The sequence below is a fragment of the Cryptotermes secundus genome, unplaced genomic scaffold (assembly GCF_002891405.2).
Source record: "Cryptotermes secundus unplaced genomic scaffold, Csec_1.0 scaffold19, whole genome shotgun sequence".
In the NCBI taxonomy this organism is placed as follows: Eukaryota; Metazoa; Arthropoda; class Insecta; order Blattodea; family Kalotermitidae; genus Cryptotermes; species Cryptotermes secundus.
This window is the reverse complement of record NW_019729897.1, coordinates 1,815,128-1,841,015: the sequence shown is the minus strand read 5'-3', so window position 1 is coordinate 1,841,015 and position 25,888 is coordinate 1,815,128. Positions and strand designations below refer to the sequence as shown.

Sequence of the window (25,888 nt, the reverse complement as noted above, 5' to 3'; positions counted from 1 at the left end):
AACCCTCGGGGAAAAGCCACCGGTGCTCATTTCATAGTAAGTTGTGTAGGTCCCAGAGTAGGTCTGGCCTCTTTAGAGAGGAGAATAATCTCACACCCTGCTGAGAATCGATCCCGGTCGTACAGCCTCTAGCCTTATCGCTTTTTTTTTAATTCGCTTAGTGGGAGGTGGAGTCCAACTGGGTCCACTCAGCACGGCGGTCACTGATTCGCCTAAGCCTTATCGCTTTGGTAGCTAGTGAAGACAATAGTTCCTGATTCCCAGTTTAGAATCCTGGTCGTTTCGTTCACAGCCAGTCATCTGCTGATCGAGATATCGAGCTCACAGTCTCGATAGGTTTGCCAACTCTCCCAAAATTAATCGGAAGATGATGAAAAGCAAACATGTGCTAATTTGTGGTGTTCCTATAATCGATTATTGTCAAAGATGTGAGGAGATTCATAATTGAATCAAACATCGTACCGAACGTCATTTCATTAATTTCTATGGGAGACTGAGTCGACCCAGGGCCACAGTGCGGCTGGAAGAATTAGGTCAATTTAAAAGATCCACCTTATCGGGATGGGAATGTTCTTGATTATTTACGTTTTGTTACAAAACGATGTCAGTAGCTCAGACAGTAAAGTGTGGAACGTAGGATGATAAGCGAATAATGAATTGTAACAAATGTTGGAGGAATCGATCATAGTTCAATCTGAGGTTGTATCTCGGCATTTGTCTGGAGGGACGGAGGAATACCACGAAAACTTCAGTCAGGTTAGCCTGTAGCCGGGCCGAGATTTGAACTTGAATACGAACAGCCAGGCTAACCGCGGGACTCTGTGCAATGCTAATACTGTACAGCTTTCGACTAAAGACATAAATCACATGAAATATATTCTGAGCTACAAGTCAATTAGCATGATGGGCTGGGCATGTAGGACACACAGATGATTTTAAAAATGTAGATTCAATTTTAAACCTAAAGGAAAACCACTAGGAAGTTCGACGTATAAATGGGAATATAATATTAAGATGGGGACACGCGGTAGTGTAGTTGGTTGAGGCACTATGCTACAAGCCCAAAGGTCGTGAGTTCGATTCCCGATGAGGTCATTGGATTTTTCAATTGACCTAATTCTTCCAGCCGCACTATAGCCCTGGGGTCAACTCAGCGTCTAACAGAAATGAATACCAGGAATATTCCTGGGGGTGAAGGATGACCGGCACACAAGGCTGATAAACTCACCCGCCATATGTCAGCCGATTGTCTAGACAATGTGGAACCCTTGACATCTCAGAAACCGATGGGCTTCCACGGCTCGTTACATGGATAGCTTTACCCTTTTTTATAATAAAATGGGTTTTAAAGAGAGGGTTTGCATACTGGATTCAGTTAGGCCAGCATAGGGTCCAGTGGCGGGTTCTTGTGAACAGGATAATGAAACTTCGGATCATAAAGACGGAGAATTTATTCATCGCAGGGCAACTCTGCTTCTTGCAGTTGCTTAGTAATGTAAGTTGTACAGTCTGTTTTTATTTATTACAATGTTTCATTGCCCCAGTACAGAGAGACTATTTGAAGTGATAGAAACGATCATTGCATTAGGCCCACCGACACACGTATTTGCCTCCATGTTTGTTGTTCTTTTCTTGAAATTCGAGAATTTAAAAGTTCCTTCTTCCAGACCATCGAACAAGAATAACGATTTCTTGTAAACTGAAAAGTACGGCATTTCTTTGTGTTCTGGCCATTGAACCATGCACATGAATTTGCCTTGTAGAACCCCTGAATGATATTTTTGAGGTCCCTCCTTGGAACACTAGAGCCTGCTAGACGAAGATCGGAAGATAATTTCAAAAATCATTTTAGGTAAATAAGTTGTGTGATCCTGATTGAGGATCTAAAGGCTGGCGTTTGTGATGATGAGAGAATTTCATGATGAGGCGAGTACCAGGACACGCCGTTGGCTATGGCGATGGAGTACGACCTCTCGCAGTGCACCATTTTGGTTTAATGTGACTATTCTAGTAATAGCCGATCACAGTGGCCGCGCGGTCTACGGCATGAACCGTCTTCTTTCGCTCGAACACTGAGATCGTGGGTTCGAATCCCACTGGAGGCATGGATGTCTGTGTGCGTTTGTTGTTTCTTTGTGTTGTTCTGTATGTAGATAGCGGCCTTGCGATGGGCTGATCCCCTGTCCAAGGTGTCCTACCGACTTTATATAGGATTACGTGACTGAAAAAGCGACCAAGGTCCAACAGAAGGACTGTAGAGCCATAGTTGGATGGATGGCTGGATAGGAGGATAGATAGATGAATGAGTGCGTGGGTGGGTGGATGGATGATCAAGTAATTAAAGTTTTAGAATGAAGTGAATAAATATTGTGGTAAAGGTAAATTTCCCTGTGCTTAATTAAGCATCTTGCCACTAAAATATATGTGGGAGTGCATGTGTGTAGCTCCATGCATTCTTAACCTCGACACTAGCTGGAGATATGTTGCCAGCTTCACCTGCTTTGTCCCTTGGAGGAAGAGGCCCAGACATCCATCGTATAGGAGGCTGAGTGGGCGCCAGGGCCGGTCTGGATGCTGTAGAGAAACAGTAGTTCGAACTCTGAATCCCCGGCTTTGTAGTTTGTAGCTTATTCACTATATGTACTTTCTTCTGGGGTGTGACGCTGTATAGTATGGCAGGTGTTTACTGACGTTTCGGAGGAACGTGCTTTTTAGGATAGATGGGTGACCATATTTTCCTTAAGTTACCTTGCCGTAGGTGGTGGTAGTGCTATGGTACGGTTGTCCCTACGCGTATTTAATTAAGCTCAACGCCATGAAGATGTTCGGTGGAGTGGGGGTATAACTCTACCAGTATTGACCTCAGCGCCGCTTTATTTCCGGGGAAAGCTCCCGGTACTCATTGTATAGGCGGCTTGGTGGGACCCAGATCCGGTCTTGACGCTACGGTGTAGAGATAAATCTCTTGCCTCAACCGGGAATTGAAACCCCAGCCGTCCAGCCCTTAGCCCATCGTTTCACTTGTCCCGGCTTTCGTCATCAGTATTCATGCGTAAGATATGATTGAGATTTTCTTCAGGCACTATACGAATGGTCCTTTTAGGGCTTGTCTCTCTCCTGCTCTTTATGGGTAAAATTCGCTTAGTGGGGAGTGGAGTCCAATTGGGTCCACGGGGCACGGCGGCCACTAATTGGCCTATTGTAACCTGCCCCGGGTGATTATGATGATGGAGAATTTGGTGGAATGAAGATTGACAGGGGAAACCGAAGTACTCGGAGAAAACCCGCCCCAGCGCTACTTTGTCCACCACAGTTCACACTTGACCAGACCCGGGATCGAACCCAGGCCGCCGCGGTGGGAAGCCAGCGACTAACCGCTTGAGCTATGGCGCGGCCTCTTTATGGTTAAGGCAGGCAGATCGGAACTACACGGCCCGACTTGTGCACCGTGGCCAGGAGCATTGCTTCTAAAGGCAGACGTAGCTGAAACAGACAGAAGATTAAGGGTCAGATGTAAACTTAAGCTGTTGCATTAAGTTCCATCTTAACCTAACACAGTCCCCAAGTATACAGGATGTAACTGAGAGGTGAGGACACATTTGGGCGTGAGTTCCACACAGCAAACAAGAAAAGTTGTCTGTATGCACACTTGTCCGGAAACATTTAATTTGTGAGTTACAGCTGAAAGAGTACATTTATATGAAGTGCTCAAAATGTCCTCCATGAGATTCAATTCACGCCTCGACACGTCTCATCATGGGCCGCCGCATCCGTTCAGAGATGGCGGGGCAGTTGCGGATAGTCTGGCAGCAGTCCACACTGCGATGAGGTAGCCTCTTCGTTGTAAACAGGAGCTGCATACACAAGGGGTGTTTAGGTGTCCTCACAGATTAAAATCCAGATGATTCAAATCTGGCGGGCGTTGAGGCCATGCATTGGGACCTCACGTACCTATCCATTGATAATGAGAAGTGTTATTGAGAATATCTTGCACAGCACGGCTCAAACGAATGACAAATGACTAGGTCACGTCAGCAATCTTTCAGCTTTAACAAATTAATGTTCTTGGACACTAGCTTTTCTCCTGTTTTGGCATGTGGAACTAGTGCCCAAATTTTATCCTCATGTTTCAGATACATACAGTATTATATAAGGGGTATGGAACGCTCCCAAAATTAATGCCTGAAAAATTTCCAAACTGCTATGGATGATGGTAACACAAAAACATCGCAGAAGGACATGGAAATGAAATCCCGTATTTAAGCATCCTGTTGCATTACTGTATCCAGTACTGCTTATTTTACTACACAGTTCATCATAAATGCAACAAATTGTTCCTTTTTACTTTCACTTTTAATTTTTACACATGTTTCCTCTCTAAATGGCTATCTTCAGGTGTCTTACTACGCTAAAATTGCTACACTGCACTAATATTTTCCATTCATGAAGCGGGCACTCGCATATGTGTCGAATGGACAATATTAGTGCAATGTAGCAACATTAGCGTAGTAAGACCTCCGAAGATGGTTGTTTAGGACCGAAACATGTTGTATCGAAAGTGAAAGTGTAAGAAAGAAGGAACAGTTTGTTGCATTGTTGGCGGACTGTGTAGCACAATAAACAGTATTAGGATATGAAAATTGATGAATTCTGGAAGCCATTGGACTCACGGCACTAATTTCACCGGCAAGCGGCGGTCGCTCGGTCGGTATAGTTCGCTTGCGGATTACAGGCCACGGAGTGTTTATTAGACTCACTGTCCTGCCAATGTTCGTCTTATGTTGTGAATGTCCAGTCCGACGCTACGACAAACAGAATTTTGTGACTGGATAGTGGACAGATACAAAGAGGGGAGAAGATGCTTGCTCCACCTTCATCAGTAACCTCTTCCTGAAAATTAGAACCTCATTCCGTAGGTATTCAGCATGTGAAAGCCTTTAGAGCTCCATCTGTGTAGGACGCAGTGCACTTTTTTCTTCCTCTTCGCTCCAATTGGGAGCATAGGGCTGTTTACTCAATTTTACTGTTCATTTTTACAGACCGTAAGACTCCTTGAACGGGTGTTAAGTGCCGATCACCTCGTCGCGAGGCCTCTACCTAAAGGACGACACAAATACAGAATAAACGCATACACATACCAAACATCCATGCCTTGTGTGGGATTCAAACCCACGATCCCGGCTTCCGAGCGTGCAAAGACAGTACATGCCTTAGATCGCTCGGCTATCGTGACCGGCTCAATTATATACTGCTAAATTACCTCTGCAAAGGAAATATAAGCCGGTCACTGTAGCCGAGCGGTCTAAGGCATGTACTGTCTTCGCTCGCTTGGAAACCGGGATCGTGGGTTCGAATCCCACTCAGGGCATGGATGTTTAGTTTGTGTGTGTGCGTTTTTCTGTGTTTGCATACAGGCAGAGGCCTTGCGACGAGCTGATCACCCGCCTAAGGAGTCCTACCGAATGTGTAAGATCTAGAAAAACCCAAGTGAACGGAGAAGTTCATGGAGGTAGGCCTAGGCCCACTGGGGCTGTAGTGCCAATGGGGGGGGGGGAAAGAAAAAATATAATGTTGAGGCATGTTACCTAACCCTCGTTCAGTAATTAATATGAAAAAAAAATCATATTTGGACCTAAGCGGGATTCAATAATGGGATGCTGGAATAGACTGTATAATGAAGAACTTCGTAAATGTTACTCTCTTTCAGGCGCAATTGGAATGATCAAGTCAAGGAGGAAGAGAAGAGCAGGGCGGAAAGGTATAAGGAAAGAGACAACCAGCTAGACCTAAACATAAATGCGAGGATAATATAAAAATCGATCTTAGAGAAATAGGATAAGGTGGTATGGACTGGATTTATCTAACTTAGTATAGGGACCAGTGTAAGGCTCTTGTGAACAAGGTAATGAACCCTCGGGTTCTACAAAATATTGGGAAATACTTGAGCGACTGGCGGCTTCTCAAGAAGGGTTCAGCTCCATGGCGTTAGTTGGTTTTTTAGTTGCTTCGTTACAAAAAACAGCTGTCAGGCCGGATCTTCTCTTGTCAGTCTTGCCTTTACTAGTCATGTTATCCTTCAAGAACTCACGCTAGGTGTCAGGGCAGTTCATTGCATACCGCAAATAACCGAACTCCGTCCTCTTCCGAAGAAATGGTTGTCGACTTTTCTTCGTGTTCTACACGCTAGCTAATTTCTTCTGAGGGCTCCAATGGATTCGCTGCCCATACACGAACCAACAAAGTGTTAGTCCTTCCCCGGTGCTTGCTGCAGTGGTTCACAAAACTTCGTGTCTAACGCGAATTGCTAGATATCATTCCTTGACACCCAGGTGAGTGAGCACTGCTCAGGGCCCGAAAAACACACGTTTACGAAACTTGACATTACCAGGCACACTGTCCACTTCGATTTATTTTCGTTCGCCCTTTAAAAGTTGGACAAAAGCGCGCACGCACGCACACACACACACACAAGTATCCTCTCAGGCATTATGCCTCCCTTTCTTTCTGAATAATAAAACAAGGCTAACAGATGAATTGGGTCTTAGCATTCGTGTTTTTTGTATGCACTCCTCATTTCATTAGTTTATTTCCTTTAAGATACGTACATAAGGTAAGAAGGTAAACGTGCTCCTGTAACAGGCCGTGGAAGCCCATAGGGCTGTTAGACGTCGAGGCTCCCACATTTTCTAGACAATCGGCTAACAGACAACAGTGAAGTTGTCAGCCTTACGCGCCGGCCGCCCTTACTCCCCAGGAAGATTCCTGGTACTGATTTCTATTACAGGCTCAGTCGACTCAGGGCCATAGTGCGGCTGGAAGGATTAGGTCAAATGAAAAATCCAATGACCTCATTGGGAATCGAATATAGTTCCTTCACCATTCTTAACTTTGAAATATCTTTTACTACAAGATAAGCCCGGTACGGGGACTGAAATATCATCTACATTTCGTATTGCGTTTGTAAGGCTGCCATTGCAGATATAAATGTGCTTTGTACGCTGGCTGTTGTCTCAAATTTATCTGAAGTACCAGCTTTCGAACACGGTGTCCACTTCTGTCACGAGGTGTCACGGGAGGTGCCCACTAAAAACGCTAGAGTCTGTTTCTTAATAAAGTAAAGCGATCTAACCTAGCTTTTTCTAAAGGACCCAACTGACAACGTTCCACGTCTATGTAAGGATACTTTCACACGCCCTCATAGCGTCCGTTTCAACTATCGGTGTTCGATCAAGTGCTCTAGGAGCAAAAATATACGGCAAAGTTGTCCCTGTACTTAATTCAGTACTATGCCATTACATATGGAGGGGGGGTGGACTCTTGACTTCGGCACTCGATTGAGATGAGTGGTCAGCTTCACACTCCGGCCGCTTGATCAGCCGCAAAATAGCCGACGATGCATGTTGCAATTGATGCCTTCGACATTGTTATCAATTTTTTACACGTGCTTGATCCAATTATGACAGGAAACATAATGTTATATATAAATGTTCTGTATTTTCGTAATATTGTATTTAAGCATCTTGTTGCACCAATGGTGGGAAAGTCAGAAGGAAAGTAACCACTGGAAAGACCAACGCATAGGTGTGTACAATAATAAAATGGATCTTAGAGAGATAGGATGGGATGGTATGGATTGGATTGATCTGGCTAAGGATAGGGACCAGTGGAGGGCTCTTGTGAACGCGGTAATGAACCTTCGGGTTCCATAAAATGCTGGGATATTCTTGAGTACCTGCAGAATTGGCGGCTTCTCAGGAAGTTTTCAGCTCCATGAGTAAGTAATGAATAAGTTGTACCAATATAACAATTATTTTATACAATATATATTTCCGTCTCTAATGCAACAGAAATATACAGTCATTTAAATTTTTCTTTTACGACATGGCGGAAATGTATATTGTGTGAAATAACTGTACTTTCGTATTTCATTAAATACTTTGAACATACGAGTATATGTACCACAGGTACATGTTCTGACAGGAACTAGCCTAGTATTGCTAGGTATCGAGGGAATGTGAAGGAGAATGGATGGTAATGCATATCTGATTATATATAAAGAATAATGGGCACATAAAAGGGATAAAACAATGTGCTACAGTTGTGTAGTTTTTATTGTATTCTACATGAAGTTTAAGTGGAACATTCCAGGAATATTTTTTCACTGACAGACATGGGGATAGAAAAGCTCACTTTGTGTCTTGGTTGTGTTTGAACAATTTCAATGGGACTGTTGATGACACTGTTACAGCGGGAACAAATTGCCGCTACTGATGGTGTTGGTGCTCTTCACTTTATCGACTCCAGGATTTCGTGAACTCCTCCTATAAACAACAGAGATAATTATATGAGTTTTTCGCAGAAGTGGAGATGTAGATAGTAGCGGCTCTGGAACGGGGCCCACTCAGCCTCGTGGGAATAATTGAGGAGCTATTTGAATGGAAAGTAGCGGCTCCGGTCTAGGAAACCGAGATTATCGGCCTGAGAACCCTATGCGCTGACCACGCGACGTCATCTATCCGCGAAAGTTAGTACTATCTTCGCCGACAAGCTGCGGTAGCTCGGTCGGTATAGTTCGCTTGCGGACTAAAGACTACGGAATTTGTTTTTTGTTTGTTTAGTGGAGATGTAGATTGTGGTCTTCTGGGTTGTGATACCGTGATGTCTTGTAGGTTGGTATTAACTCCTCGGGGGATTCCGCTAGCTCCATCCTCTACTTTAAAGACTATATGATATTATAACTTGCAAGACCACAGTTCAAGTGCAAACAGTGGTTGAAACTGTTCCAATAGAACACCAGACACAAAATAACATAGAATTTAAATTCAACAAGAGAATTTTAAGTAATTTTAAACTTAAATTTTAAATTTTGAAAGGGTTAAATTAGAAAAACTCTTGTAACTTCGTGGCGGTTGCATATATTATACTCGTAAGGGCCTCGCCATAGGTCAAGCGGTTAGTCGCTGACTTCCTACCGAGGCGGCCTGAGTTCGAGCCCGGGTCTTGTCAAGTGGGATTTGTGGTGGACAAAGTGGCGCTGAGGAGTGTTTTCTCCGAATACTTCGGCTTCCCCTGCCAATCTTCATTCCACCAATTGCTCCACAATCAACCTCACCTATCATCTGGGGCTGGTACAATAGGCCAGAAGTGGCCGCAGTACAAGGGACTTAGTCCCACCCCATTAGCAATAAAATAAAATATACCCGTATCATTGTGATGAGCAGTATTAATATGGATTCATATTAGGGCAGTTCAATAAAAACAGATGTATGTGATGAGACTGCCTGAAGAGAGCCCCACATGAGGGCCGAAACATGTACAAACTATCGAATAAAACCAATGTCAGCAGTTCTGTTTTTTTTTTAATTTTTTTAATTCGCATAGTGGGGGGTGGTGTCGAGTTGGGTCCACTCGGTACGGCGGCCACTGATTGGCCTATTGTACCTTCCCCTGGTGTTTATAATGATGGAGAATTTGGTGGAATGAAGATTGTCAGGGGAAACCGAAGTACTCGGAGAAAACCTACCCCAGCGCCACTTTGTCCACCACAAATCCCACTTGACCAGACCCGGGTTTGAACCCGGGCCGCCGTGGTGAGAAGCCAGTGACTAACCGCTTGAGCTATGGCGCGGCCATAGCAGTTCTGTTAGTTTATTTTTGTTCGTTATGTTGACGGTCAATACATCCAATATTTCGCTAAGTACCAGTTAGACTAACTTTTGGCTATTCTGCAAGTGAACATCCACGACGTCTCCTATCCTGTTACATGATGCATGATGACGGGCTCCACCCTGCCACTGGCTTTCCATAGTCACCTTATCACATCTCTATGCAACATGGACAGCTGACACAAAACAGCAGGCCAAATTTACAAGATGCATTTCTTTGAGATGTTTTCACTGCAGTGAAATTTCAGGTCATGGTCTTCTGGGACAGTACTATGACACCGTTTCCTTGCATGGGAGGTTACAAATTTTCGGAGGATCCTGTTACTTCTTTCTTCAGAATATAAGAGAATATGGAGAAGACTGCACGGTGTCATAACTCAAACGACCACATTATGAATATCTTCTAATTACGCTTGACGTCATAAAGGAACACAGTTCGCTAAAATCTGAGTTTATTTCGATGCACACTGGACATGATACCTGTGCTTCAGAGATGGTGTGATGTGCTGGTACCTGGTCTGGTTCCGCGGATCGCTTCCTCCGGTATCCGGCAATAGGGTAGGGCACAGGTCTCTCCACTGCCGCTGGGAACTGGCTCTGCTGCATCTGCCAGAAAGGGCACAGAGGTCCCATAATGATGAAAATGATAATAAGACCGACAATAATGATCATATTAAGCGTTCAGTACAAATACAGCTGTACTGGGAACATCTCACGTAACAAGGAAAAACTACAATTTTGAAGCCTCAGTGGTAGGGTTCGCCATTGGTTCAAGAGAAGTACCAGGAAAACCCTGTGATAAGAGACGATAATAATCAAACCAGTTGCCGGTATTTGTTGATGCTTGATGTGTGTGTGTGTGTGTTTTTTTTTTGTTTGTTTCTTGGAGTGGGGTGAGACCAAGTGCACTTCATACTTCGGCCAGCCTCGGATGACAGATGATGATGACGAATATGGAGCAGTCGATGGAATGAGAATTGACTGGGGAAGCCGAAGTACTCGGAGAAAACCTGCCCCAGTGCCAATTTATCCACCACAAATTCCATATGATCTGACCTGGGTTCGAAACCGGGCCGCCGCGTTGGGAAGCCTGCGACTAACTGCCTGAGGTATGGCACGGACTCTTTAGACACTATATCAATTGCATAAGTCGTTTAGCATACCAACACAAGTGAATATTTTTTTTCCTTGGCACTACAGCCCCAGTGGGCCTAGGCCTACCTCCATGAACTTCTCCGTTCACTTCGGGTTTTCTAGATCTTACACATACGGCAGGACTCCTTGGGCGAGTGATCGGCTCGTCGCAAGGCCTCTACCTGTAGACAAACACAGAAAAACGCACACAAACATCCATGCCCTGAGTGGGATTCGAAACCACGATCTCGGCTTCCGAGCGAGCGAAGACAGTGCATGCCTTAGACTGCTCGGCTACCGTGGCCGGCCACAAGTAAATAATTATGTACCCTAAACAGAACAGAACTGGGGAAAAAGTGCTCATAGTTACTTTCAAGGCACTGTCCTAGAAGTCGCTTGGAGGGTCTGAGAAAAACCACTAGCCCTTTTCGTCAATACAGCCGTTGCCCAAAGAGAGACGCGAGCCAGATTTCTGTTGGTGCTCCTGTTTAGAATTTTACAGATGACACGTCTGTAGTACACTTCTTATTAAACTGTATACTGCTAAAGACGACCGTTATTCTCCCGAGACGGAGAGAAACAAGTAATACTGTAAAAATGGAGTTATAGTTGAGAGGACTTCTGCACGTAATATCAGAGCCTCATCACTAAGGGGAGTGTGTGTAATATCACTGTTATTATTGGAGAATTACAGCATTTGTTCATCTGGCATAAATCATACCTTGTATAGGTATGTCACGAATGTGAATCCTTTATTGAAATTATGGAGCTACACAAAATATCACCAGTAAGACAAATTTCTTACTTATTTGTATCAATGAAAACAATTAAGATTCTGCAAACCGTGCATAAAAGCAGACGCCATATGAAACGCTATATACTGTTCCATTTGCTCAGTCCATGGATGACGAAATGTCAAAGCAATTACTACGTACTAATTCAATAGAGTTGTGCCATGTGAGTCATGTTTCAGCTGTACGAATAGTAAGGAAGTTTATTCTGTTATTAAATTAGTTTCTTCCTCTTCACCCAGCGACTTCGGCAATTTGCACATATAATGTGCATTTACTTACACTGTTATAATGTGACATGCAGAAACTCTCTAAAACTGTCGTCATCCACAAAAGCAAAATGTAGTCTACTTCTACGAGTATGTGCTTAGTGCATAGGAGGCCGATGGTTGCGCCTTCACGCGGCAAGATCATGAAGTAAATGCCGGCGATGTGGTGCACGACTTAGCACATCATATGGAGCCGCATAATAGGGATCTTATATTCATCCGACTCACGCATTTGAATCTGTAGTAAAAATTTAGGATGAATTCAGTTTCGGGATATGTAATTTAATCGAAATGCCGAAATATGATTAATTTGGGTAGATAGACGCAGAAATGTAGTTCTGAAATAAAAAATGCTTGTCCTACGTGGGACGCGGTTACAGGTCGAGGTAAATGGATATGAATCTTATGAGGCAGGTCTCATTTAATACTTAATGTTAATCCTAAATTTTAAAATTCAAATTGAAATGATCAATAGCGCACAAATGCACGTGCTGACAGTTAGATCTCAAACAGAGTGGGTGAAATTAAATATATAAGGTTTTAAATTTACATAATATGTAAAACATTCAATAAAGACATTTTTAAATATTTATTTCCAAATATTTTAATGGTAATATTGCAGTGAAATTGCCACCTGTAAAGGAATACAGCACAATACGACCGGCGGTTTACCGTCAGTCAGTTTATTTTAACGACAAGTCCCTTGAGACTCACGACCAGAATTTTTATTTTCCAATTGAACACTTGCGGTTATAGTCCTTATGTAACATCCTCTATGACGAGAGGATGGCTCTGTAGTATACAATTGCTGCTGGCCCTCGCCAGCGCAATCATTCTCAGGCTCGACTCCCGCAGGACTCGTGACCACAATTTACTCTCTCAAATTCGAGATTCCCCCAACCTGAAGGGCCAGGTCCCGTATTTATATTCGCCGGAAAACATTGAAAACAGCACGGCAAACAATTATTTTTTTTGTATATGTATTCATTTTAGCGGGAACATGTTTACCGAGTCGTTGCCGAGCAACGTTAGGAGGTGACATACAGACCTACAGACAGCAAGACCTTATCATGAAACCTTCTTTATTTTCTTTTCAAAATAAGGGAAGTGAGGTAAAACAGACTTTAATATTTGAAATCCGAAATTTACTTCTCATTAAATTCTGTTTATCAGTTCTTCGGGTTCCATAAAAACTGGGAAATTCGTGATAAAACGGATGCTTAAAATAAGGTCTGTACCATGTAGGCATCGTTCATACGAGGCATGCGCACCTGTTCCTGACGTCGTCTGAGCAGTTCGACTCTTGCCTCTTGGATTGCCTCCCACAGTTTGGCTTCTGACAGAATCTGGCGACTCAAATCTTCCACGGCTGGTTCCGAATTCATATCCACCAAAGTCCCCATTGACTCGTCCGACCGCTTCTTGCCACAGCCTGCAGAGTAACAAACAAGGGAACTAAGAAACGGTTCCCGAAGCTTCAACATCGCTAACACAAAGACCCATCAATGAACCATTTAACTTACAATCCTTCAAATAAATTTTCTTAATAACTGTTTTAATGTCTTTATCCCAGCTCTGTCGTTGTTTTCTAAGAGTCTTTTGCTATATTCCTGTATTATTTAATTTCATTTTCACAATCCAAACTACACGTCTAGCCTATTGCTAGAGTAAATTTCGTAAATTTCGAAACAGGAATGAACCCTAGCTATGGAATAATACATGCACAGCGTCACTTCCTAAAAGAAGCCATTCTTCTATAAATTGTCGTGCCCATGTGCGATCTTTCATCGAAGAGTTGCAAGAAGGATGAAAGTTACCTGTAAATGCGTTGCAGAAGGGTCGTTTCCTCTTCGGGTCCAGCAGGCGGTCCATTTCAGCCGGATCTATTTGCTAGAAGTGGGAAAGAGGTGTGAGCATTCGTGTGATACTGCACTAAACAGTCATGGCAATATTAAAGTTAACATTTTCAATCATTAAAAGAAGAGAAAAAGAGAGAGAAGTAGAAAGTACACTTGGTCGTCGACTTTCAACCGACTTCCGTTCTGACTGACAGGACGTAAGTCGATCTGGTCGTATGTCGGCCAGTATTTTTAACCTTTCTAATCTTTTCATCATCTTTATAATTTATTTAAAAAAAACATTTTAATCATCTTTTATTTTTTATTTTTTCTTTTGTGGGCGTAAGTGCGGCAGGTCGTAGGTCGACGACCAAGTGTATAGCAAAAGAGTAGGTGAAAATGAAAACCTTAGGAAAAGTGAAAGATATTTTATTACGGGGGTGGTGGGGGTAAAGACTATAATTCTGTTGGCTTCCCAGCTTTCTCCCGCTTGTCCTTCCCCTATAAGAGTAAAGTGAAAGTTAAGACGTTTTAATGGTCAGGAGCACACATCCACACTGTAAGTAGACTTCGGTCCTAAAGATGGAGACAAGAGGTATTTTTTTTATTGCTAGTGGGGTGGGACTAAGTCCCTTGTACTGCGGCCACTTCTGGCCTATTGTACCAGCCCCAGATGATAGGTGAGGGTGATTGTGGAGCAATTGGTGGAATGAAGATTGGCAGGGGAAACCGAAGTACTCGGAGAAAACCTGCCCTAGCGCCACTTTGTCCACCACAAATCCCACTTGACTAGATCCGGGATCGAACCCGGGCTGCCGCGGTGGGAAGCCAGCGACTAACCGCTTGATCTATGGCGCGGCCCCGAGGCAACAGGTACCTTCAACACCTTCCATGTCGACATGAGGTAAAATTGAAGAAGTATTTTAGCATCGATATATAGAGCCTGTTTACTCAGCCATATTAATTGTTTTTATAAAGGCTTTTCCCTGCTGCAAATTTTCTAATATTTAATTGCTGTATCTGATAATAAATACAATTGATGTTTGCCTCAGGCATCCTGCACTGTATGCTACATCGAGCGGGGGGGGGGAGGGTGGACGGGAATGTGTGTGTTTGAAAATAATTGTGATGTTTGCGTTAGATTATTAATAAAACGTTTGTATAAAAATATATAAATTATATTAGTTATCGTTCCGAAATCCTAAGGCCTGTATATTTGACATTTCGATTTGAGCACCAGATATGTTGAATAACGTGATTAATGATTTTTCTCAATTGTTCCGAGCGAATTTCGTGATAGAACTCAGCATTTTATTTTTAACCAACTTTTCTTATTTAAAAAAACTGAAAGTAGGCTTATGCGATTACCATCATGTCTGTGTATTCCTCTCCATAATTCTGTTTTAATTTCTGAACCAATGTTTATGAAACTTGGTATGTATATCATAACACCTGAGCTCATCTCAAAAGCTTACTTATAAAACCCTTTTTTCAGTCTGTGTGTCTATATGTGTATCCCCTACTGTTGCTAGACAACGCCTAAGTAAAAATCCACCTATTTTTGCTAGGCAAAGTTCGATAAGAACGTCATCATTGCAATGAATACACATGTAACAATCGAATAATTGTTGGATCTGTAGTTTTCTGTGAGGTCCGTGTCGTATCAAGGAAAGTATGTGTGTGATTATTCCCGGAACTTATTTTTTATTTCACCATCTACCGATGTGCATTCATAAACAACGACTTGATTTTTCCAGCGCCACCAAATGACCCATGACCCTCAGCTCTCCATGATATTCTCATAATTTCTGATCAGCATCTCTGGTCTTCACATATAGATGGAAGTATCAAAGGAATATAGCCGTAGGGTTCCGGAAAGCGAATCAGCCTGTGTACTGAGTGGAACACGAGAAATTATATGAATGTGATAATATGAGACCACAGAACCAGATTGAACACTACAGTAACTCAAGACTCACTCAATTTCTTGAAATAGGAACACATTTAAGTGTTGATAGATCACGTGAATCGTTGTTCTTCTTTCGTATATTGACACATAGCACTATTCTGGATTGTTCTGTGTTGGAATCCGGTCAAGGCTCTTGCCGTTTTTGAGGAAATTGATGCAGATATTTGATAACTAACTAAATAAATAACTCCATGGAACCGAGTCCTCCTTGAGAAGTCGCCAATCGCTCCATTACTCAAGAATTTCCAAATATTTTATGGAACCCTAAGGTTCATTATCATGCTCACAAGAGTCCTCCACTGGTCCATATCCCGAGCAAGATCAATCCAGTCCACACCACCCCATCCTATCTCTCTAAGATTAATTTTAATGTCATCCTCCCGCCTACGTCTAGGTCTTCCTAGTGGTCTCTTTCCTTTTGTCTTTTTTCACCATATATTTGATAAATACGAAGCAAAATTAATTTCACTCGATATCTTTAGAGCGGTTCCTATAGAACAGAAGGTTAATTGAAATTCGACGAATAATTATTTCTTCATTTTATGCTCTTTGTGGTACGAATGTATTGCCACGTGTATCGGTGACTAAAGACGGGGTTCGAATTGGTAATTGGATTTATTGGATACTTACACGGACCTACAGTAAACATATATCACGTGATCGCTATCCAGCCAGTCTATTGGCTCGTCGGTCGGATCTACAGAAAACACAGCTTCCTCTATGGTTGCATGTTGGACCGTTTTTACGAAGCTATTGCCTGGCAACGCGTTGATCAAATCCGTTACAGCATAAAAAAGGTAAAAGGTCAAAATTACAGCAAAATATGTACAGAAAGATATTAGAAGGATTATGAAAACAAATTAACGTTAGTTCGTGCGTCTGTCTGTGTGAATGCGCGCATACGGGCGAGCGCTTGTGTATTGCTGAGACGCCTAATTCCTCACAGAGCCCCTTCGATATTCTTAATGTTTAATTGTAATTGCCTGTGCTGGACCCAAGTTTGTGTTTACTTACCGGCCTTTGGACGATTACAGAATCACACGAAACAAGGGGGAGTTCCAGGACCACGAGCAGTACAGTGACAGAACAAGCTATGATCACGTGATACACCTTCATACTGCCTCTTGTCCCTGAGTTTGGAACTGAATTGATCTGAAACAGAAAAAGGTGCAGTAAGCGATAAGAACTATAATCACGCATGAAGGTTCGTACACGGTTGTCGTAATTCTTTCCACATACATAAAAATTGTTTTTAGCGTGAGATTCATTATTGTGCGTGTCACCATAGCAACGAATTTCAGAGCGTTAACTGATTCCATGAATGTAAGTCATTAAGTAGTCCTGTTTCACGAAAGAGCGAGTTGTCTTTTGTTCCAGCATATCGTGTATATTCTGTGGTAAGGTAAAAAGAAAAGGTAAAGCTATTCCTGTAACAGGCCGTGGAAGTCCATAGGGTTGTGGGACGTCGAGGCTCCCACATTTTCTTGACAGAGGGCTCACAGATGGCGGGGTGGTTGTCAGCCTTATGCGCCGGCAGCTCTTTCCCCCCCAGGAAGATTCCTGGTACTCATTTCTGTTAGAGGCTGAGTCGACCCCAGGACCTTATTGCGGCTGGAAGGATTTGGTCAATTGAAAAATCCAGTGACCTCATCGGGGCTCGAGCCCGCTATCTTCCGGTCTGTAGCATAGTGCCTCAACCAAATACGCTACCGCGTGCCCCCGTATAGTCTCTGTGTGTTGATAATATTTTGATATGATTGTGTGAAGTGTAGTATATTGTAAAAATGAGACGGTTTACGAGTGACTATTTATGCGTGTTATTCGTTGACAATGGGGTTAAACATCTGCCTCAACGCATCATTGGATTAAGATGTAGGCATTGAAAGGAATACGGGAGAAAGCTGGGAAAGTTAGCGGTGCGGAAACTTATGTAACAAATAATGAGCCTTCCCGTTGAATTTCAACGGGTTTTACAATAGTATTGCACAAAGACAGACATTATTCTGGTACAGCCAAGTGCCGAGGACGTGCTATCTGCTCAGGACACTCGCGAACCTCGGCGGCTGGTGATGGATGGAACTGTGGTTAGCGAGGGAAACACATTCAGTTGTGTAAATGAACTCATTCCTTACGAAGAATCCTTATCTAGAAGCAGACAGCCGCTCAGGTGATCAACAGATTTTATGGAACTCGAAGTTTCATTGCCACATTCACAAGATCTGCAGTTGGACTTTACTCTAAGCCAGATGAATTCAATCCATGACCATAAATATCAGTTGTCATATTTTTCTTCCATCTACGTCGAATTGTTCCCTCTCAATTGAGTAAACTGCCTCAAGCGTTAACCTCCTGACTGGTATTCGGGAGATTCTAGGGTCAGATCTCTTTCGGGACACTAATGGTCTCAGTTTTTCTGAGTTCCTTGAGGCAAATTCCGGAGTAGTATTTGAAATCAGACCACGGATTTTGCCTTCTACATCCTTTCCAATTAATTATTTACTAAATAATCCTATTATTCGGGGCTATAACCTATATTATGAGATTCTAGCAACTTCTTTAAATAAACCACAAACAAATATCTTCGCTTCAAATCTTCCAACAAAGACTGTGTTTACATTTCTCGATTCCCCGCGCGCCCTTCACGCCACCCCCGTTCCTCACTGATTAGTAAGCGTAAAACATTTGCAATTCACTCAGCCATCCATCCAATCAATCCCTCCTTCCTCCCTCGTTCACACGTTTTCACCCCTCCTCATTCTGTCTTTAGTTACTTCAGTTGAACTGACTGCGTGCGTTCCACGAGAAATGCGGGAATTTTAATACACAGTTTCCCGAGAAGCCTGTGTTATTCAGCTTACAATTCCTCTCTACAGCCAGTCCACTAACCCATTGTGTCGTTGCTGAGCTCAGGTTTCGGACCCGAATGATGGAACGGTTCCATGGCTTCACGACTGCCCCAAAAGCTTTCTTTGATAATTTTTCGTCTATCAGATTCGAAAATCGCCGACGTAAATTATAGATGGAGTTTTCTTTACGAGCTTACTATTATTTTTTTATTGCTAGTGGGTTGGGACTAAGTCCCTTGTATTGCGACCACTTCCGGCCTATTGTACCAGCCCCAGATGATAGGTGAGGGTGATTGTGGAGGCATTGGTGGAACGAAGATTGGCAGGGGAAACCGAAGTACTCCGAGCAAACCTGCCCCAGCGCCACTTTGTCCACCACAAATCCCACTTGACCAGACCCGGGATTGAACCCGGGCCGCCGCGGTGGGAAGCCAGCGACTAACCGCTTAAGCTATGGCGCGGCCAGGAGTTTACTAACTTCCACTTGGTTGACACACTATGTTACAGGCAGGAATGCCATGGGTTCGATTCTCGATGAGGTCATTGGATTTTTCAGTTGATACAATCCTTCCATCCGCACTGTAGCCCTAGGATCGACTCAGCCTCTAACAGAAATGAGTACCAGGAATCGTTCTGGGCGATAAAGGGCGGCCGGCGCATAAGGCTGACAACCTCACCGCCATCGGTGAGCCGACTGTCTAGATAATGTGGGAGCCTCGACTTCTCACAACCCTATGGACCTTCACTGCCTGTTACAGGGATACATTTACATTTTTACACGGAGAGAGTTGTCACAGCGCTGAAGTTCTAGGCTAGTGTTCGTGATGTGCTTGGTTTCAGTCTCTCGGCTGGGACACTTGTTATTCTGATTGAGGGTTCTCGTGGTTTTCCTGAGACTCTCCAGAAAAATGTCGGGTAGTACCTCGGTTAGGCCGTGTCCTTGTCATGGCTGTGTGCGTGTAGTTCTTATTGTTTCATACCGTACAGATTTGGAACTGAAGTAAAGCGGGAAGTCAATACAAGAGACTTGTTCCCCTAGATCTGTTCACCTGCAGCGAAAAAGACAAAACATGAAAGAAATTTTTGTGCTCGAAGGCGTATGATTTAATAAGATATATTTTTATTTGCAAAAATGATTTTAATGTTGCATACGTAATATCTGAAAATCGAAGTTCTTTTTAATATGCATTAATTCCATTACTTAAGGGCTTAAACCTGAAATCTTGTATCAGAAATTGGAAACAGAGAAAGATAAATTAAAAACGTCAGTTACAGATAATGCCAGAATTTTCTGCCATTAAATGTAAAGGAATGCTTACGAATTTCTGTTCCCTTTATGTTTACAGCGTCTTCTCCAATATTTCCGGGATTTGTATCTGATCCCACGTGACGCAGGGGAATACGCACACGCCAATTCCCATTTTCTGAAGTGGCAGGACACCTTCACATGTTTACTGCCTTGCAATAAACAGCAAGCACAGTGGCAGGCTGGCGTCCCACCCTAGACCCAAAATAACCGGGGGATGTGCGAATTCCCGGATTGAAATTGTATTTTTTCTGCGGACGAGGTTCTTTGGTGTCCGGTTACTGTCGCCTTCCAATTTGAAAAACTGTCTGTCCGTTGGGTAGCCGGGAAAGCCTTGACGGTCGAGGGGTCGCAGTTTGAATCCCGGAAGAGAAAACTTCTTCCACTTTACGTCGTCCAGACCGGTTCTCGGACCCTCCCAGCCTCCTATGCAATGGGTACTGGGGGCTCTTTCTCCGATTTTAAAGCGGCCGGGGCGTGAAGCTGATCACTCGTCTCTAAATAGTGTCGAGATCAATAATTCATGGTTCTATACCTTCACTCCCCCATACACCTTCATGGCGTAGTGACTAATTACTTAAGCACGACAAATTTACTTTTGCCGTGCCGTACTGTCCGTCTGTCGCATGCGGTTTATTATGTGTATTTTTGTGACTGGGAAAGTGTAGCTGGTGTCTGACTCGAAGAGGTTTCCTCTAGAGCAGAAAGGGCGAATCATTAACACCGGTATCAAACTTTGTGCCGGCTGAGATATTGGTTGACACAGCTGAAAATTTGATTTCTCCATGTTAATGTCTGAAGCTTCTTGCTACTACAGTACTTCAGCAAATGGTAAATATTTTTCGCAAAATGCAGTTTAATTTTCTGCTGAATCATGTATATCCACTCCGAACTCCGAGATGTATGTTTACCCAGTGGAAGACAGCTAAAAATAACAAAATTCTGTTATCTTGTCTATTATTTGGTGTTAAATACAAGAAGGGCCGATCACAGTGACCGCGCGGTCTAAGGCATGAACTGTCTTCGCTCGCTCAATCGTATTCTCGAAACCCATTCAAAGGTGTGGATGTTAGTATGTGCGTTTATTCTGTGTTCATGTTGTCCTGTGTGTAGGTAGCGGCCTTGCGACCAGCCGATCCTCCGTCCAGGGAGTCCTACCAACTGTATGTAGGATTAATAAGCTGAAAAGCGGCCAAGGTCCACAAGGATTGTTGAGCCGTACGTAGATATGTAGATAGAAATGAAAACATGAAGTCAGCTTTGAGAATCCGTCTCACAAAGGGAATGAGTAAAATTACAGACTAAAAAAAGAAGAAATATGCAGGAGTAAATATTTCATGAAGCTCTACTAGAAACGACGATACCCCACCCGCCGGCCGCCCTTTACCCCAAGGAAGATTCCTGGTACTCATTTCTGTTAGAGACTGAGTCGACCCCGGGATCATAGTGCGGTTGGAAGTGTTAGGTCTTTTGAAAAATTGAATGACCTCATCGGAAATCGAACCCGCCACCTTCCTGCTTGTAGCATAGTGCCTCCCCGTGAAGGGGTTGAGGAAAACATTAAGAAGTCTCAGTCAGAATAACAAGTGTCCTGGACGGGATTCGAAATGAGCGCATCCCGAATAATGCCACGCTATGCCGCTAAATTGCAGCGTTCTGGCTTTGAATTAGTAATCGTTATAAATACTGTGGGGAAGTCCCCCTGAATTCGCGAGCTTCTTCATGTTGCTGTTGTGCCCTATAGCAAATTAGAGGTGAGAAAGAAGGAAGAAAGTTAGTTGGACGAACTGTAAACAGATGGCAGTGACAGAGTGTCCCTCACAACGTCGTTCCTTCTGACAGGTTTACTTTCCCGTCCTCAGGATCTTATAGTGACATCACATTTCTTGCTGGACACTCGAGGCTCAGTAAATGCTGTACAACCAAAGCCAGAAAAGATAATCATATACCTGCACGGAACTGTCTTGTTTGAAGCCTGGACCTGAGCAAATAACGTGCTTCATAACTAGTTTGCCCTTCCATCGACTCCTCCGCTAAATGAACCTAGATTAAGGGTATTAGGACTGCGCNAAGCCAGAAAAGATAATCATATACCTGCACGGAACTGTCTTGTTTGGAGCAAATAACGTGCTTCATAACTAGTTTGCTCTTCCATCAACTCCTCTGCTATATGAACCCAGATTAAGTGTATTAAGACTGCGTCTGTGGTCTAGTGGTCAGAGTTCCTGCCAACAAATCCAGAGGTCCCGGGTTCAATTCCCAGTGCTACCAGATTTTCTGAGAAGTAGTGGGTTTGGAACGGGGTCCACTCAGCTACGTGAGGATAATTGAGAAGTTATTTCAAGGAAATAGCGGTTCCGGTCTAGAAAATCGAGATTAACGGCCATGGTGATCCGTTTCGATGACCACACGACACCCTCTATCCTGTAAATTTGGCACTAACTTCGCCGACAAGCGGCGTTCGCTCGGTCGGTATAGTTCGCTTGCAGACTACAGGCCACGGAGTTAAGGGTATTAGAGAACAAATTACTGAGGAGAATATTTGAAAGAAGAGAGATTGAATAACAGGGGAATGGAACTTATACATTAATCCTTTATCTACGAGTAATACTACCACAGTGATTTCATCAATAAGAATAGGTGATTAGGGAATTTAGAACTAACGCTGGACACAAAAAAATGTTTACTGTCTTTCAGTGGAAAATATGATGACAAGGAATTATTTGCAAGGACCTAGCGGTAGAAATGGAGATAATATTAAAATTTGAACTGAAAGACTCGTGATTACTATGATTTTGGACGTTGTCCATTGTCCGGTATTCTAAAGAAATCTAAACAACACAACGTTTCGGAAACTGGGTTTCTTTCCATCCTCAGGTGGAGGTGGGGTTGGGGTTGGGAGTAGGAGACAACTACTCGGTTGGGTCAGTGAAAAAGAGCTAATCCCATTCACTGGGCACAGCAGACCCACACAGTACACCTGATCCACCTGATAGCGCAGTCGGTATAGCGACTAGCTACGGGCTGGACGGCGAAGTATCAGAGTTCGTGTACCTGAAAAGCAACAAGCCTTTTCGCCTTGTCACGTGGTCCAGACCGGTTCTGGGTCCCACCCAGCCTCCTATTCAGAGGTTTCGAAGGGGGTAAATTTGTCGAAGGGCGAGGCTGACCACTCACTTGCAACTAGTAAAAGGTAAAGCTATCCCTGGTAAGTAGCCGTGAAGGCCCATAGGGTATTGAGACATCGAGGATCCCACATTTACTTTAGACAATAGGCTCACAGATGGATGTAAGGTTGTCCGCCTTACGCGCTGGCCGCCCTTTACCCCCCAGGAAGATTGCTGGTACTCATTTCTGTTAGAGGGTGAGTCGACCCCAGGGCCATATTGCGGCTGAAAGATTAGGTCGATTGAAAATTCCAATGATATCATCGGGAATCGAACCCGCTACTTTCAGGCTTGTATCATAGTGCCTCAGTGTCGAGGTCAAAAATAAGTGGATCAGTATATCTACTCTTCCATACACTTTCATGGCGTAGTGTTTAATTAGTTAAGCACAGGGATAAATTTTACACCGTACATTTTTTATATTATTCAGGATATGAATGTTACTGTTATTCATCTGTTAAATGAAAGGCCCTTCAGACAACACGCACTTAGCAAACGACAATAGTTTGGAGCGCTGACGGACAGGAGATACAGTAATCTGAAAACCCTTTTACAAATTTCCGTAATAATCGGATGTCGATCTCCTCGCTGGCCTAAAGGAAGTTGAACCCCTTCCCCACACAAGCCCCCCCCCTTTCTGTCTCTCCCTCCCTCCAATTCTCTGGGTATAACAAAACAGGCAACTCTGCTGAAATATTAACGAGAGAATTCTGGCTTTGAAATAGGAAACTGGAAAAGAAAGTACGTATTCCCGCCAAATAAGAGCGCAGTGTTTACTGAGAGTGTGGGCCCCGCACAGCTGGCTAAACTGGTCAGAGAACACACACACAGCTGTTGTTGCTTTATCATTTCGATGCATGGCTCAAGCAGCGCCTGTAACTGCAAAACTGAGACCTCAGGTTCTCTCGTCTGTCAGCGTTATGATTATGGTCTTCTGGTTTGTGACTCCATGAGGTCTGGTAGACAGGTACAAGTGCAAACCGAAGCCTGATGCTGACCATACATCTCCAGGCAGTGCAGAATTTAGCTCCGAACTCCTAGTTTTCTCTGTAGATTCTGAAGGGTACTTACAGTGGGGTGTAACACTCGGAATTTTCCATTGCCCAGTATTCGTCCAGACCGGCTCTGGGGCTCACCCATCCTTCTATCCAATGGGTACCTGGGGCTCTTTCCCCCTGGGGTAAAGGGGTCGAGGAATGACCTCACCACTCACTACCAACTAATGGCGAGATCAAGAAAACGTGGATCTATACATCCACTTCCCCATACGCCTTTGTGGCGTAGTGCTTAATTAGTTAAGCACAGGGACAGTTTTATCTTTTTCATCATTGCTAGTATTCTAAAGAGTACCAAAGAACACGACGTTTCGGAAACTGGATCTGTTTCTGTCCTCAAATGAAAGAGTGGGAGGCAAATACTCTGTTGTGTCTGTTAAGATGAGCCGTTTAGGATACACTTGCAGAACCGGTATGGACCCGGTGTATACCCTTCCTATAGGAAACTAGAACGCTTTCATATGACGTTCCACTTGATATGCACATCTCAGGATATTATCCCTAAAGACCTTGGTTCAGTGAATGGGGTTTGATATTTCTAACAGACGCAGTGTAGCAGGCGTCTCCCACCCCCTCATTTGAGGATGGAAACAGATCCAGTTTCCGAAACGTCGTGTTCTTTATTTTTCTTCAGAATACCGGATGTTGGACAGAGCAGAAAATTGCCGTAATCTCGAGTGTCCTATTCGTTTATGCTTGGTGTCACGTGTACTGGAGATTTCGAGATCATCGTTCTTCATATTTTACACGTTAGGTGACATATTTACATATGAAGAAGGAATGTGTTTATACTGTAAAATATTTTAATGATTTCCGATTATAATTCCCTCATCAGCCGAGGCCTATTTTATATTCACGTTTTATAACTTAGAAAAAATGTAATCTAACGTGTACCTAAATGCAATGTAAGATATATTTAGTGCACCAAGACGTTAACAAAAGTATTAGTTACTGACCTGTCTAGCATTCTTTTGCAACTAGGGAGTATGCACTTACGACCTAAGCTTATTTAGCGTTACTCACTGGAAAATGCAATTTCTGGAAAGCTTCCACGTTAGGGTACAAAGAAAGGCAGACTGACATATATAATGAATAAGGCGCATGAAATTCTAATTATGCCATAGTCTTCTTTATGAATGGCGCACGGAACACAATTATGACAAGAGAGAAATTAAACAAACTACATAAGAAACACTGCCTTATAAACTTAGTTATTATTATGTAAATTAATTACTTGCCTTTCAACTATATACTGTTTAAATATCTATTAAGTCTATATATTATTTTGCCTGTTCCCATTCAGAATTAATTCTAAATTAAGGAACTTATAGACAATTGGTAGGTCACCTTGGACAGGAGATCAGCCTGTCACAAGGCCGCTACCTACATAAGATAACACAAACATAGAAGAAATGCACACAGAAATCTATGCCTCGAGTGAGATTTTAGCCCATGATCTCAGAGTTTGAGCGTGCGAAGACATTTTGTGCCTTAGATCTAGCGGCCATTTTGATCGGCCAGGCATATTTTCTGCTTCTAAAAGCCTCATTTATACTTAGGAACACCAGAATTCCGCTGAAGGCGACGAAAATTTCGTAGCCTTCCCTGATTTGAGGCACATCTTCTTTATGAAAAGTTAGTCAAAATATCACGAGTATTCCAGACAATTCTTCGGTGTGTAACTCATGAAACAGTTTCATTTACAGAACTGCTTCTCGCGTTTAGATTACTGCCACTTAACGGCCTCATTATGAATAAAAGAGCGGCATGCATTATTTTCATGTAACAGGAATCCAAGAAAGTGGGGGGTGCAAAATGTACCGCCACAGGCAAGCAGGCAGAGAGGCA

At 43.2% G+C, this 25,888-nt stretch overlaps 1 protein-coding gene across 2 annotated transcripts in view; it reads right to left on the bottom strand.

The window, feature by feature from the left end:
• Positions 1–8,093: 8,093 nt before the first annotated feature.
• The window catches only part of LOC111865694 (cardioactive peptide), a 43,735-nt gene continuing 25,940 nt past the window's right edge, over positions 8,094–25,888 (bottom strand). Inside the window, exons 2-6 of one of the 2 annotated variants that reach the window (XM_023853915.2) lie at positions 16,681–16,818; positions 13,677–13,749; positions 13,131–13,291; positions 10,146–10,271; positions 8,094–8,321 (exon numbers count right to left, since the gene is read on the bottom strand). In XM_023853915.2, the coding sequence (XP_023709683.1) occupies positions 8,292–8,321; positions 10,146–10,271; positions 13,131–13,291; positions 13,677–13,749; positions 16,681–16,782 (492 nt within the window). In that variant the 5' untranslated portion in view covers positions 16,783–16,818 and the 3' untranslated portion in view covers positions 8,094–8,291. The remainder of the gene's footprint in view (positions 8,322–10,145; positions 10,272–13,130; positions 13,292–13,676; positions 13,750–16,680; positions 16,819–25,888) is intronic. The other variant, XM_023853916.2, reaches the window with a different exon arrangement.